Genomic DNA, 14,426 nt, shown 5'->3' on the forward strand with positions numbered 1-14,426 from the left:
ATGGGGGTAATTTTAGTGGTAGGGTCGTGGTTGGCTATAGTAGGGTGACGGGCCTCTAGATCCGAACCAGGCTCCGGACTTAACAGTCGTGACATCTTCTTTCTTCTTCTTTCCAAGTACACCCCCAGTGCCGCTTTGGATGGCCTGAGTGGTTGCCTTGATCGCTGAATAGCTCATGATTTTGTTGGACTTAAGCCCTTCCTCAACCATGCCTCCCATTTTTACAACCTCATTAAAAGACTTGCCAATTGCGGACACCAAATGACCAAAGTAAGTTGGCTCCAGAGCCTGCAAAAAGTAATCGACCATCTCGCTTTCTTTCATTGGGGAATCTACCCTTGCTGCTTGCTCCCTCCACTGGAAACCATATTCTCTAAAGCTTTCACTGTGCTTCTTTTCCAGTTTGGTCAGGGACAGTCGGTCCGGAATGATTTCAAGATTATATTGAAAGTGACAAGCGAATGCTTGGGCCAAATCGTCCTATGTGTACCACCTGCTATGATCTTGTCTGGTGTACCATTATAACGCTGATCCACTTAAGATTTGGCTAAAATACGCCATGAGTAACTCATCTCTTCCGCCCGCTCCCCTCATCTTGCTACAAAAACCTCCCAGATGAGCCACCGGATCACCGTGTCCGTTGTACAAGTCGAACTTGGGCATTTTGAACCCTGCCGGTAGTTGTACGTTCGGGAATAAACACAGATCTTTGTAAGCCATGCTTACCTAACCTCCTAGCCCTCTCATATCCCTGAAGGATTGCTCTATGCTCTTCATTTTTCTGAACATCTCTTCTTGTTCAGGATTTCTGGCCGGTTTTTCTGCTTTCCCCGGTAGGTCAGAATGTGGATCATGTGGATAGGCTTCAGGTGCTTTGAAAGTAAGCTCCGGAGGATAATACTGGTTGTCCTGCGCTGGGATCACAAGTTCACTCGGGGATTTATGTAGTGCAGTTGGTGGAGATGCCACAAAGACAAGGGTGGTTGGTGGAGGAGGGTATGGAATTGATTTTTGTGGTGGAGCTTGTGGCGTATGAGAAGTAGTGCCATGGTAGTGTTGATAAATGGGAAAACCTGGATCGGTGGCGGGATGATCCTGAGACTGAGCTAATGGTGGGGTAAAAGCAGGGTTAGCAGGGTAAGCTGGCGGTGATTGCCCTTTGGACCAGGCCTGGTACATTTCGGCCATCTGTTGCTTAAGCTTGAGCATCTCCTCTTTCATTTTATAGACGTCCAACTCCTCTACCTCAACACTAGTGTCGACATCTGGGATAGACATGATTTCCAGTATTGGTCCCTTCGATCTGGTTTGGTAATGGTAATGTGCGAGTATCCTCTAAACAAACTAACTGCTTGAATTCTCTGGTAATCAACAAACTTGTTAGTTTTTAGAGTTTAACAAATATGCAATTACACGTTGGGATGCAATGCACCTAGGCAATTAACCATTTCTATCACGCATTTTCTTTGGTTGCGTGCGTCATTCTGGCCTCTCATAATTGTGTCTCTTCCTTTATTCTATCCTTCTTTATTATTATTTTCCCATTTTCCTTCTTTTTTCTTTTTTATTGGTGGTCGAATCCTATAGAGATTGCCTACGTATCATGTCCCCGCATGAATCAGACCATGCATAGTTCTGGCGCAAGTGCGGAAAATAAAGACACCATTTCAATATTCATTAGCAAAACGTTTTATTACGAGGCAAAACATTTTTGAAAGGAAACTGAAAGGCTTGATACAGACTATAGACTTTAAAAAAAGGGAAATACAAACTCCAACGGGCAACAGACTCTGAAGACAAGGAAAATACAGACTCAAACTATGAACGTCTCAGAGTTTTGAATTTTGGCGTCTGCAGGGCGTCGTTCGGCCTCGCCGCGGGCTTTGGTGCAAGGCCCCTATGCAGATCTTTCAAATCTTCATGATGTGGTGGACATAAATCATTATTGAAGCAAAGAAGGTGGTACAGGACATATCCTCAAAAGCTAGGCACTTTATGGTGATGTAGTGCCCGATATCATCGATTCTTCCCTTGATTCTGTCCCTTTCCATAAGCAATCGCTCTATTTGTTGATTCCGCGTCCCCGGTACTTGAGCGTCGTAAAGGAGTCGATCCTGAAACTCATTTATCTGTTTCTCCATTTGGGCCATCAGATCATAGTAGCGTTTTCTATCTGTTCTGGCATCTCGGGCTTGTCTGAAGATCTGCTCTTTGAGAGTGGATATTGTTTCTCTCAATATAGCGATGTTCCCTTCGTAGTCCCTCTTCATTTGTTGCATAAACCGTACTTTCTCTTCTGCCTTCTTTATCCATTTCACCTGGATTCTCGCTAGACCAACTTTAGATTTTTCCAGGTCTTCTTTATACTCGAGGACTTTCTTCTTTAGACCGTTTATGAGCCTTTTATCAGACTGGCTTCTCTCCTGGCTTCTGGCAGCTATTTTCATTTCCTGGATTTCAGTTTTGAGGACCTCATTTTCCTGAGCTAGTTTTCTCTTTTCTCCCTCATCTTCAGCGATATGCAAATCTTTCTCAAATTTCAAATCCATAACTTGCTTCTCCAACTTGCCTATTGTAGCCCTGTACTCGTGTTCTTTATCCAACCAATCCCACTGTTCTCGCGACGCCTTGACGAACTCCTGGAGATGGAGTTTTTTAGCTGGCCTTTCTTGCTCAAGTTCTCTCCTGTACCAAGCAAGGTATCCTGGTGCCACTTCGCCTTTGGACCGATCCTGTACGCAAGTATCTGCTTTTAAATATTGGCATTCACTACAAATCTGACGGACTCTTGCTTCAGGAAACTGTCCGTCATTGCTAATCTCAATTACTTGAGCACTAAGATCTTCCTCCTGTGGCACTGTTTGGCATCTCCCGAGTTGTCTTAAAACTCGATATGACGCGTAGGGCTGAATTCTCTTGAGCCCCATCAATAGAAAGTGGGTCCTAGCCACCGGCATATATATGACTTCATCAACGGGCAACCATCCTAGCATCCATTGTATTTGGCTGGCGGTGAGGGTCCGAAAGAATGATGTCCACGCCATAACTCCTTCGGGCAGACTGACCCCTTTGATTCTTGTGTAGAACTCTTCTATGCAAGTTTTCTTTGAGGAACCATAACTCAAGAGCTGGGAGCGGTGGCAGAGATGCTCAGTCATCCATATTTGTAGCAACAAGTTACACCCCTCAAAAAAGTTCCATCTGGCTTTGCAGGCTGTGAGAGCTCGGAAGATATAAGATACTATCATAGGTGCAAGAGTGCTCTCATCTTGAGTGAGCAAGGTACTGACGACCCCGACTATTTTCAAATCAATGTTTCCGTCTTTCCTTGGAAACACCAAAAGGCCCAAAAAGGTTATCATGAAAGCCACTCATCTATGCTTCTCCCATTTCTGACGGTTACTTTTGCCGCATAACTTGTTACCCGGACTGTTGAATCCTCCATCCTGACCGTATCTGTCGTATATGAAGCGCGGATTACAAAATCCTGTGGCCAAATCTGGGTTATGGACCATCCTGGGTATCTTTAATGAATCTAAAAACCGATGCGCGGTGATAGCTCTTGGAGAAACCAGGTATTTTTGCCTTATCGAACTTCAGCATTTTCGATGTACCAGGCTATTTCCTCCAAAGTCGGGGTGAGTTCAAAATCGGGGAAGTGGAAGACATTGTGTGTCGGGTCCCAGCAGGTGACCAAAGCTCTTATGATATCCCCCCGAGGCTAGATTTCCAATAAACCCGTAAGACCTTTTAGATATTTCTTGACCTCATCTTGCCCCTTGCCACCTAAATCATCCCACCATAGCCGCAACTTGAAAGGGATTTTAGTTATTATTGACAAAGGTTCATTTCGCATCGTGCTCATCCTGCACATTTATTAAGGTGGTTAATAAATAAAATTTATTTGACTCAACAAATTGACTATTTTTAATTTTTCACAGATTAATAGGAAGATCCGGTTCCGCACACGGCTTTTCAGCACTTCGGGAACAAAGATTTTAAAGCTGGGTGAGTCAACCTGTCAAAAATCCAAAAATGACTGAAAGTGGCCGCTTATGCAAAGTCAGCCTTCCGGCGTCCCTTTCGGGAACATTCAGCTATTTTTGCCAAAACGGCATTACTCGATTTATTATTGACTCTTTTTTTTTTCTCAAATTGAAATAAAAGACCCGGTTGAAAACACGGTCTTTCAGTGCTTCCGGGAGGAAGATTTTAAGACTGTGCCCGCAAACCATTTAAAAATGACTCAGGGTGGTTATTCTTGCGAAAACAGCCTTCCGGTACCCTTTTGGGGACATTCGGCTTATTTTAAACAAGAATGGCGTCACCCGACTTATTTATGACAAATAATTTGACATTTTTGTAACAGGGAGGTTGGACCCAATGAGGGTTGCCTACGTATCCCGCACCCTGTGAGAATCAAACCGGCGTAGTTCGGAAAAATTAACTATTTTTGAAAACAAAACCCTTTTGAGTGAAACAAACTATAAAAATATTTTTTTCGGCAGAGTTTCGACAGCATTCGAGCGTTGGTTTTCTAAAACTAGGCAGTCAACTCTCTATACTATTATTTCTCTTTTTTTTTTTTCAATTTTCCTGATATTCAGAAACCGGTTAGCACGCAGGCCCGAAACAAATAAATGCACGGAAAACAAATAAGATGCATCAGGATGGTCTTTTTCATTTGAGGTTGCTAGTCCTAGACGGACTCAACCCTTGTGTTGAGTCCCCTAAGTCAAATGCAACATGATGCAAATAATCATTCCTACTAGGGATTCGACATGAAGTCACGTTATTCTAGGTTCAAAGCCTAGGTATTTGTTATAGACTGTGTACCCGAGCGGACAACTCGATTCGAGGAGGGGGCAACGTACCGGGGACCCGCGAGATCGTCCGGCTTTGTAACTTGTCCGACCTCTTTCTTATTTCAGGGTATGACACTAACAGAATAGTGAGTCTCAACCAGTAAGCACATCCCCGGAGGTAAGAAGAGAAGGGTTTCGGCACAGTTTATATACAGTTCAGATAATATCAAAGCGGTAAAAGTATCATTTAGCACATTAGGCCCAAGCGTGTAAAAAATCACATAAAACCAAATATAACGATTTATCTAAGCTCGAATTCTTGAACCCTGAACCAGAGATTCTAGGTCCGGTCCCCAGCAGAGTCGCCAGAGCTGCCACACCTCCTTTTTACCTGCGCCCGCAGGGGCGTAGGGGAGTTTTTCCAATTAAAGGACATTCGAAACGAGATTTGTTTATTTATTTCAGAGTCGCCACTTAAGAGATTTAGGGTGTCCCAAGTCACCAGTTTAATCCCGAATCGAGGAAAAGAATGACTCTGTATTACAGTCCGCGAACCAGAAATTCGGATAAGGAATTCTGTTAACCCGGGAGAAGGTGTTAGGCATTCCCGAGTTCCGTGGTTCTAGCACGGTCGCTCAACTGTCACATTCGGCTTATTTATCTGATTTTAACAATTATGAGCTTATATGCAAGTTTAAACTCTTTACCGATTTTATTATTATTATTATTATTATTATTATTATTATTATTATTATTATTATTATTATTATTATTATTATTATTATTATTATTTTAACATAGAATTGCAACGTTGTGAGAACGTATCTCGAACCACGTCACATCAATGTACCCGTGGTTATCGACACATTTCGACTACGTTGAGATTTGGATTTGGGTCACATAAATGTGCACCCGAGTTTAAGAAAGTAAATTATTAAAGGCGCGCCTAAAGCGATTAGCGTATCATTATTTTGGGTAAGGCCGTGAAATTTTGCTAAACGGCACATCCCGAAGTCTAAGTAATTTTACCAACACGTATAGAGGGCCCCGCAGCTTGCGTATTTTTATTTGTCGAGGCTCGTCTCATTCATTATTTTAAAAGGACGATCATAAAGTGACTACATTATTTCTATTAAGTTCGTCTCTAAACACAAAATGAAGGTCCCAACCAATTGTTACTTAACTCTATTGTATGATTTTTAAGGATGGTCTTGTGATCGAGCCCGTTTCCTATGACCGGATTTCATGCGTTGTTCGGGCCAAGTTCAGCGTTCGACTCACAGAAGCGGATATTCTTTAGAACTCCACTAGAGTCTGTTTTTGTCTCCCATTAACCCTTGTCTTCTCTTTATATAATTCAATGGTTATGGGTAGTACATACTTTAATTAAATTCCCATTAGGCCTCCCCATGCTATTATGTTTTGTTCCCCATTACTACTAAACAAATGCATTAGTTTAATATTACATTAGTAATTACTGGACAGAATATTCAACTAAGCTATTTACTACACTGATTCAATTATCTAAATGAACTAAATTTTAAACTCTAAACACCTCAGCTATAACCAATCCAGCCTATCAAATTCCTAACAATTAAATGACTAAAGCTGAATTTTAATTGGAAACAACAAACTGAATTTGAATCAAAACCATATTAACACCACACAGACCCCAATATAATCATTGAAGCTAAAACTGAAATTGAATCAAAAATCGCGTTGATACAGAGATTAAGCTAACACAATTCTAAGTCAAACCTATCCCAATACGAGCAAATAAAACTGTAAATACATTGAATGAACAACTGAATTCATATGCCAAGTCCCGTCACATAGTAGGGGATCAAACATCACAACAAACGATTGGACCAGAACTATTGAACTACAATTAAGCCGGATTAATCGACGAAACTATGTATAACATATGTTATTAATCAACAGAAGAAAGTTGGACCAAGAAAAAGGTCCGAAAGAGGGAGAAGAATTACTTGACGAGATGATGAATTACAACTTAACACAGATGAATTACTTGACAAAAATGATGGAAACCTGAAGAAGCGACAAATAAACACATATATAAAAAAAAGAAAAGAAGAAGCTGAGAAGAACTTACTGTTCTTTTCTCGGATGCCCTTTCGAACTTGAGTTCCAATTAGTATTATACGTCTATTTCATCAGAAATAGGCTTATAATACTAACTAGAACACGTTCGACCCTGACAGCTTCAAAACAACCTCGAACCATCAAACCCTAGATCCGCCATTCGACGAGTTTTACTCAGATTCGAGCCAATTTGGTTAGGGATTAGCGATGAGGAGGTCGAAGGGATTATTGGGTGTGATTTTGGGGTTAAGTGGATAGGCTAGGGTTTGGGACGGGGATCTTCGATCGAAGATTCGAGAAGTTGTAGTATGATTCGACGTTAATGGAGTGTGGAATCGGAGAGGGGGGAGCAGGGTGGTTCAGGGGTGTTATTTTCACGGCTATTGGAGCCGGCGCCGCCGGGTTTTCAGGCGAAGGGAAAGAGGGCGGCTAGGGTTTAGGGAGGGGGGTCGTCTCTGAAGGGCCTGAGAGAGACGATGGGGTAAGGGGGGGTTTGGTTTGGGAGGTGTATGGGTTGAAATATATATATGAAAGGGTGGGATGAATCCAGGCCGTTCGATCTGATGAGATCAATGGCTTGGATCCGTTCATAAATGAAAACAGCATCGCTTCGTTTACCCTTGAGACCGGATCGGTTTTGGATGGGAATGGGTCGGGTGACAGAGGAGTTGATCTGGACCGTTGATCAAGTGAGATCAACGACCCAGATTGAGCGTGACAAAAAACGACGTCGTTTGGACGGTCGTATTGCCAGCCTAATTGGACCGGGTAAAAGGGCATCGATTTGGGCCTGTGGAACTTGGCCTGGTCCGAGTTTCTTCTCATCATTTTTTTTCATTTTGTTTCTTTCCCTTTTTAGACTAATTTTTTCCAAAACCTAAAAATCCTAAATTAAATTCTAAAAACCAAATTAACTTAAATAACATTAGATTAAGTACAAATCACACAGTTAAACATAAAAATACAAAAATGCATATTTTTATGCTTTTCCAATTATTGCCGAATAATTTATGATTTAACCCTAAAAATTATAAAATTGAATCCTAGACGTATTTTTTGTATTTTTCATTTTATATAAACCAATGATTAATTAATTCTAAAAAATGCAAGATTAATTCCTAAATGCACATGCACCTACTTTATTTTTTTGTATTTTCCCTTGATTAAAATAAAATAAACATGCACAGACAAATACAAATAAATCACAAACAACACAAAACTATTTTATTTTGAATTTTCTGGGAGTAGTTCTCGTAGGGCAAAAATCACGTACTCACAATAGGTGCACGATCTGTCAAACCTACAAATACTGATTGTGTTTCTAAAGGTGCAAATGTCAAAGCTGCTGCTGGATTTCATGAGAAGGGAGAGGATTATGAAGGAGTACAATTTTCCAGGAGTAATTGTGGAGCTAATGAACTAAAGAATGTGGCTAAGGTTTGGTCAGTTGTGTCACATAATAAAATGGCTGCTACAGATCTTAAAAAGCAGGAAGTTGCATCGGAAGACATTAGGTGTAGTAATGCTTTTGATGCATTGGCCATTGAACAAGAAGATGGAGAGAATGATCATGCTAAGAAATTGGGATTGGTATGTGGAGATACAGTCTCAAAATCTGGAAAAAACAGCTCTCCAACTAGTGGAAAGCAACAATACATTTCTCACAAAACTGGTGCTCGAGTGAAGGAACAGGATGCTGGGACTTTAACAATACCTGATATCCACGCTGCAGCACATGAACAAACTGAACTGATGGTAAAATCAAGTAGCAATGAAGGCTTCTAAGCTCATAGTTCCAATGTACCTATGTTGCAATTTTCCAATCCTCATGTAGAGCAAATCATCAAAAATGCCAAAAATGAAATGATGATGAATCCTACATTGGCTAAACAACCTTTTGTCATGCTGAACACTTCCATGTTTGACATCCCATCTCAATCAGTGGAGTCGTTTGGGGAGTTTGAAGGTGAATCTCCAGCTTTTTCTATCAACTGGAAATAATAACGACGTTATACAAGCAAAGGTGAGGGAAATGGCTATTAATTCCAAATTGTGGCTAGACCAACGAGATGATGATGGTGAAGATGACTGGGGGGATCGTTTTGTTGGGTACTCATCTGATGAGGCGGATCATGAGGTTGATCAGGAGAGTGCAGGTGAAGACTTTGATTCAATAACACTGCCTAAATCATATAGTACACCAACAATGAGCCAGAAAAGCAAATTAAATCTAAATGCACCAGCTTTCATTCCCAGGAACTCTCCAGTTGTTCCTCGTCAAAATGCATCAGCTGGAAACATAGTTCAAAATACAGCAACATATGGTAACCAGGATGCCACAACAACAGCAAAATCTGAGCAGCAACAACACATTTCAAACGCTACAACTGCTAGTCATTCTGGATGTATGAATAAAAATTCTACACCTGGAAGTTCAAAGCAAGCTGCAGCAATACACACAAAGCAAGTAGTTCCAGTTGATAATGTTCGAACAGCTATTGATGCAGAGCAGAAGCAGCTTAGTATCGATGCAGCTGTTAGTCCTACTACTGGTGGTACAACAATAGTATCAAAAAAGCCTGGGAATCATCAAATTGTGACAACCATTCTAGCTATTTCAATAGAGGAGAGACAACATTTGGATGCAATGCAATTGAATGCAAGTAATCCTGAAGCAAAGTCGATTGGGCAGCAGCTGTTTGCAAACAAGCCTGGAGCAATATCGACTGAGCAGCATCAGATTTTAACGAGCACTTCACCTACTTTCCGTGGGGCTGAAGCAACAACAACATTAGAAGCTAGGCAGCAGCAAATCGTCACAACAGTTCCAGTTATTACAGCAGAGGAACGCAAGTTATTGGATGCAATGGTAAGTACAAAACCTGTGAATTCTTTAAATGTTGTTACTGGCAGCACTGGTCGTGAGTAGGAGCAGGAACAAATTGAAAAATGTAGAACAACCATCACACAATGCAACTTTGGCTAGAAGGCATGAAGGAAACACTATGGTGACACAAGGTTTTAATCATGACATGCCAAATCCGGTAATTGTGGGCAGAGATGCATATGAAGAAGGTGAGGAAGAAGATATTATAAATCAATGCAGAGTAGAGGCCGCAAGAAAATGAGATTTATCACCTATGCATAGCGGCAAAGGCAAGAAGACTCATACAAGAAAAAATAGTTGGGACAACAAGATTAGTGATTTTTAAATGTAAGGCGACCTCCAATGAGAGTTGCCAAACAAAAGCAGGCTGCCCCAACTACATCAACGAGGTCCAATCGTTCAAAAAAGAAGTCATGAATTTTGAAGACATTTTGAAGAGTTGGGACAGTGATGACAAAGAATTACAAATTGAAGAATTTACAAGTTTGGGCAAGAAGGGACAACAATTTACTTCCATCTTCATTTTATTCTACCATTATGTTAGTATACTCATTTGTAATATCATTACAGAGTATGTTATAAACTCTGTGATGATCATTAAATATTTGGTACTTTCCAGTTCTTTCTTTTTACATTCTTGTTAGTAAGCGAGGCTTTTTATTTGCCTCAATATAATTAGTAAGGTAAGGTTTAGCCCGGTTTGTGTTGCCTTGGTCCTATGCCTTTGGAAAATATCCACATGGCAATAAGATTATATGCCCTCGTGAGACGTTGCCGACAACTACACCATGAATCCTCTACATGAGGCTGTCATCATAAGGCAGTGTGAGGCGCAGATGAGTGATTATATAGCCAAGGCATATGGGTAACAATACCGGTGCTATTGTCCCCCTTATTTGTACTTTTTCTAACTGTTGTATTTTTCTTTTCTTTTATTAATAAAAAACTAGCCCTAGGCGCTTGCCTAGTGGATTGCCAAAAAAAAGTGGGGGTAGCCTATGAAACAAGTGTGGAAGAATGATTGGGTTGAACATGAAAATTGGAATAAAGGGAACGATTGTATTAAAAGTTCTTAGAGAGGTTAGTCACTATATTCAACTATATCCTACCCGTCCCTTAGCCTACATTATAACCAAATAAAGACCTCTTGATCTTGGACTGAATAACTCGATTAGTAGAGTATTACACTAAGGGCAAGCGTATGGTGTATCTGTGTGGCATGTGAATGTTCTTTGCTGAGAGTGAGTGGATTCGTTCTATCTATAGTTCCTTGTTGCTTGATTTTATGTGTGTGGAACTTCTCTCAGAAATGTGATGTGAGGGCATGTGAATCAGGAAGAAAAAGCAAGTTTTCACCTCTGTTTAGAGTAACTAGAGTAAGCATGAGTGTGGCATGGCATTAGAGTCTTCATCTGAGGTGTGGCCGTTGCACTGCTTAGGTTGTTCTTTCATAATGGCGGGTGTGACATAAGCTGGGTAATGCATCGAACGATTATGCCTAGAAGTGTGGTTCAACTTGCTCGAGGACGAGCAAAGATTTAAGTGTGGGGTGTTGATAATAGGTGAATTGGACTATAATTAGGCCCTAAAGAACCACCTTCTTGTATAGTTTTTATGGTAAAAAGTGATAACAAAATGCTCTGATTAGTGTTTTTCATGCTTTGCAGGCTATATACAATAAAAGAAGTCTATGGAGTACTTTTGGGATCAATTACGAAGAAAAAGAGGCCAATCTTACAATATCCGCTAAGTACACCACGCGAAGGCAGCAAAACCAGAATTGGAGATGGACTGCCGCGGTCCCGGCGTAACCGCGGTCTGACCGCGGCAGAAGGTTGTTGCATATTTTGAGAGGCTAGTTGGCTGCGGTCCTGGCGTAACCGCGGTAGGACCGCGATAGGAAGCGAAAAAATTGAGGGATTGAAGTGCAAACCACGGGATTTTTAGCCCAAAACCCTATATTAAACAATAGAACTCGTCCAAGGGAGGCATGTAATGTTTTAGAAAGTATTTTGGCAAGAGAAACAAGTGTGAGAGATCACCCAAAACATCATATTTTCTTCTTCTCTTTATTTTTCTTGCAATTTTGATCATGAATATTTTCATAGTTTATTTACCCATTGTTATGAGTAGCTAAATCTTTTGTTTAGGGTTTTGATGGAACCTATTGAAGGATGAACTTCTTGATTATGTTAATATAGTTTGCCAGTTTAATCTCTATTTGTTCAACTACGTGTTTGTTGTAGTTAATTGACAGGATCCTCAATTAGCTGTGCCTATTTAGTATGCATAACTCGGGAGAGTGCATATTTAGGTGATTGTTGAACAACAACACTCCCAAAGTATAAGAGGGATCTATAACTGCGGGTTTAAAGGTGGGATTAGGGATAACAAAGTCTTGGGTGCAATCTAAAGTGAACTGTAATAAACAAAGTCAGCTAGCGTATCTCGGGAGAGTGCGTCTAGTAAATTATCGTGATTACTCGGGAGAGATTCACGGTAAAAAGAGTGTTCATGATTGATAGAGATGTGTTGGTAAATCTATATGAAACATAAACAGAAGGGATTCCATCAATAGGGGAAATCACTACCTTAGAACCTTCTCATTATTGTTCACAACTTAAGCATATTTAGTTTACAACTGTTTATTGACTTTCAATCTTAGTTATTAAATATACCATCAACTGTTATTCACAACGTTTGGGGAAGTTGATTCTAAAGAATTTAGTAAGTCCAACGAAAGTAATTGATAGGTTAATTCTCTGTGGATTCGACTCTGGGCATAAATACTCAGGTTATATTTGCAACGTCCGCATTGTCCTTTTATAAGGTATAGTTGGGCGTGATCACTGGCCTAGTTTCACGATAGACGCCATCACGACCAAGTCAGTTTTGGGTCGTGACATATAGTGGAAACAGATAGCCAGGTATTACTACAATTACTGCATGACAATTCTCATACTAAAGCTAATGCTAATCTTCTACATGATTGCAGGTTCCTATTAGAAGCTCTGAACCAACCGGAAGTTAGACATGTCTATCGTGAAGGAAACCAAGTGGCGCACATACTAGTGCAGTTTGGGAGCAATTCTAACTCACATACTACTCCCGAGTGTGGCGAACACTTCTGGAGTGAACCACCTTTATTTTCTTTATCTACTTTCCGTAAAGATAAACTAGGGACTGTTTCGATAAGATCAGTCCGGCACTGTAATAACTCCTTTACTTTCAATGCATAATAATATTCAGCGTCCCTGGGCACCTTTATCAACAAAAAAAAAGTATGGAGTTAGTAAGAATTTTCATATGGTTTTCAAAGATAAGTTAATTGATAGACTTAAAATTAATTAATTTCCATTTTTGTGACCAAAGTTATATTAAACAATTTGGACAGAGGAACTTTTCATCAATTTTAGCTCATACAAGCTCGAAGAATAGTGAAGAAACTTAATCTATACTATATTAAAAGCACGAAGGCCCTATCGAAATATTGTTCGTCTTTTTTACCCTTTGTAAGTGCATTATATGTTGGATATATTTGTAATTCTAATCATTAATTATTATTTTTGAGCAAAACTAAAAACTATCATGTGCTTCCTTTTAGATTTAGAATTCTTATTGTTTGACATACTTGCCGTACGAGTTTTTTTCCTCTTTTATTTTTGTTTCCTTTAGTTTTAGGATTCTTGGATAATTTTTTTCGTTGTTTTTTGTTTCCTTTAGTTTTAGGATCCTTAGTACGGTAAGTCTTTTTTCCATTGTCCTTTTTGTGTTTGTTTAGGACGCAATTTCTATTGTCTTTTTTGTGTAGGTTTAGGATTCAATTTGAATACTAAAACAGTTTAGAATAAGGAGGAGCTAACCATTTCTATAAAAGAAGTCACCATCCTATATTCTTTGTCATAAACTGCTCATAGCATTGATGTCCACAAGTAATTTTTTTGTGATTTGAGGTAAATTTTACTATATTTTTAAAGTTATGAAATAATAGTCATTCGTGCATTATTAAGTAACAACTCCACATTGAATATTTGTTAATTATGATTTTGTTTGCAATAATTCATATATGGTCATCGGCTTAAAATTGACTCATATACAAATGTTGTATAGGTTGTTTGGATTGTTGTATTTGTTGCATAAACTTGGTTAGCCATTCTAACTCATATCCCTTGAATATTTCATTAATTTAAGATCATTTTCATTTTGTGTTTGATAGTTTTAAACTGTCGTGTGCTTCCTTTTAGGTTTAGAATTATTTAGAATTTATATTATTTGAGATTCTTGCCTTACGGGGGCTTTTCCCCTTTGGTTTTTGTTTCCATTAGTTATAGAATTTTTGGAAATTTTCTTTCGTTGCTTTTTCTTTTGTCCATACCTTTCTTTGGGTTCCGATCCAAACATAATGCTATAGAAATTCTTTGTATAGGTAAGCTTGTACTTCACTGTCTTTTGAGCAAATCTCAAAATATGGGGTGAGCATGATGCTCGTGGCATCGTCCCATCCTATAATATTTTGCAAATTTTGCTTACTCCAATAACTCTTTTTTATAAATGCATAAACATTCAATATTTAGCGCGCGCACGAATAAGCACAAAGTTACGTTTCCACATTAGTAGTCATTAATTGAAAA

At 39.6% G+C, this 14,426-nt stretch overlaps 1 protein-coding gene across 1 annotated transcript; it reads right to left on the bottom strand.

Moving 5' to 3' along the window:
- Window positions 1–1,910: 1,910 nt before the first annotated feature.
- On the bottom strand, window positions 1,911–2,927 carry LOC138880766 (uncharacterized). Its single transcript, XM_070160943.1, has 2 exons — window positions 2,829–2,927; window positions 1,911–2,732 (listed from the first exon to the last, which is right to left on the bottom strand). The coding sequence occupies exons 1-2, from the start codon at window positions 2,925–2,927 to the stop codon at window positions 1,911–1,913; spliced, it is 921 nt and encodes a 306-aa protein (XP_070017044.1).
- Between the last annotated feature and the right edge of the window lie 11,499 nt (window positions 2,928–14,426).

Source organism: Nicotiana sylvestris, chromosome 11 (genome assembly GCF_000393655.2).
Source record: "Nicotiana sylvestris chromosome 11, ASM39365v2, whole genome shotgun sequence".
In the NCBI taxonomy this organism is placed as follows: domain Eukaryota; kingdom Viridiplantae; phylum Streptophyta; class Magnoliopsida; order Solanales; family Solanaceae; genus Nicotiana; species Nicotiana sylvestris.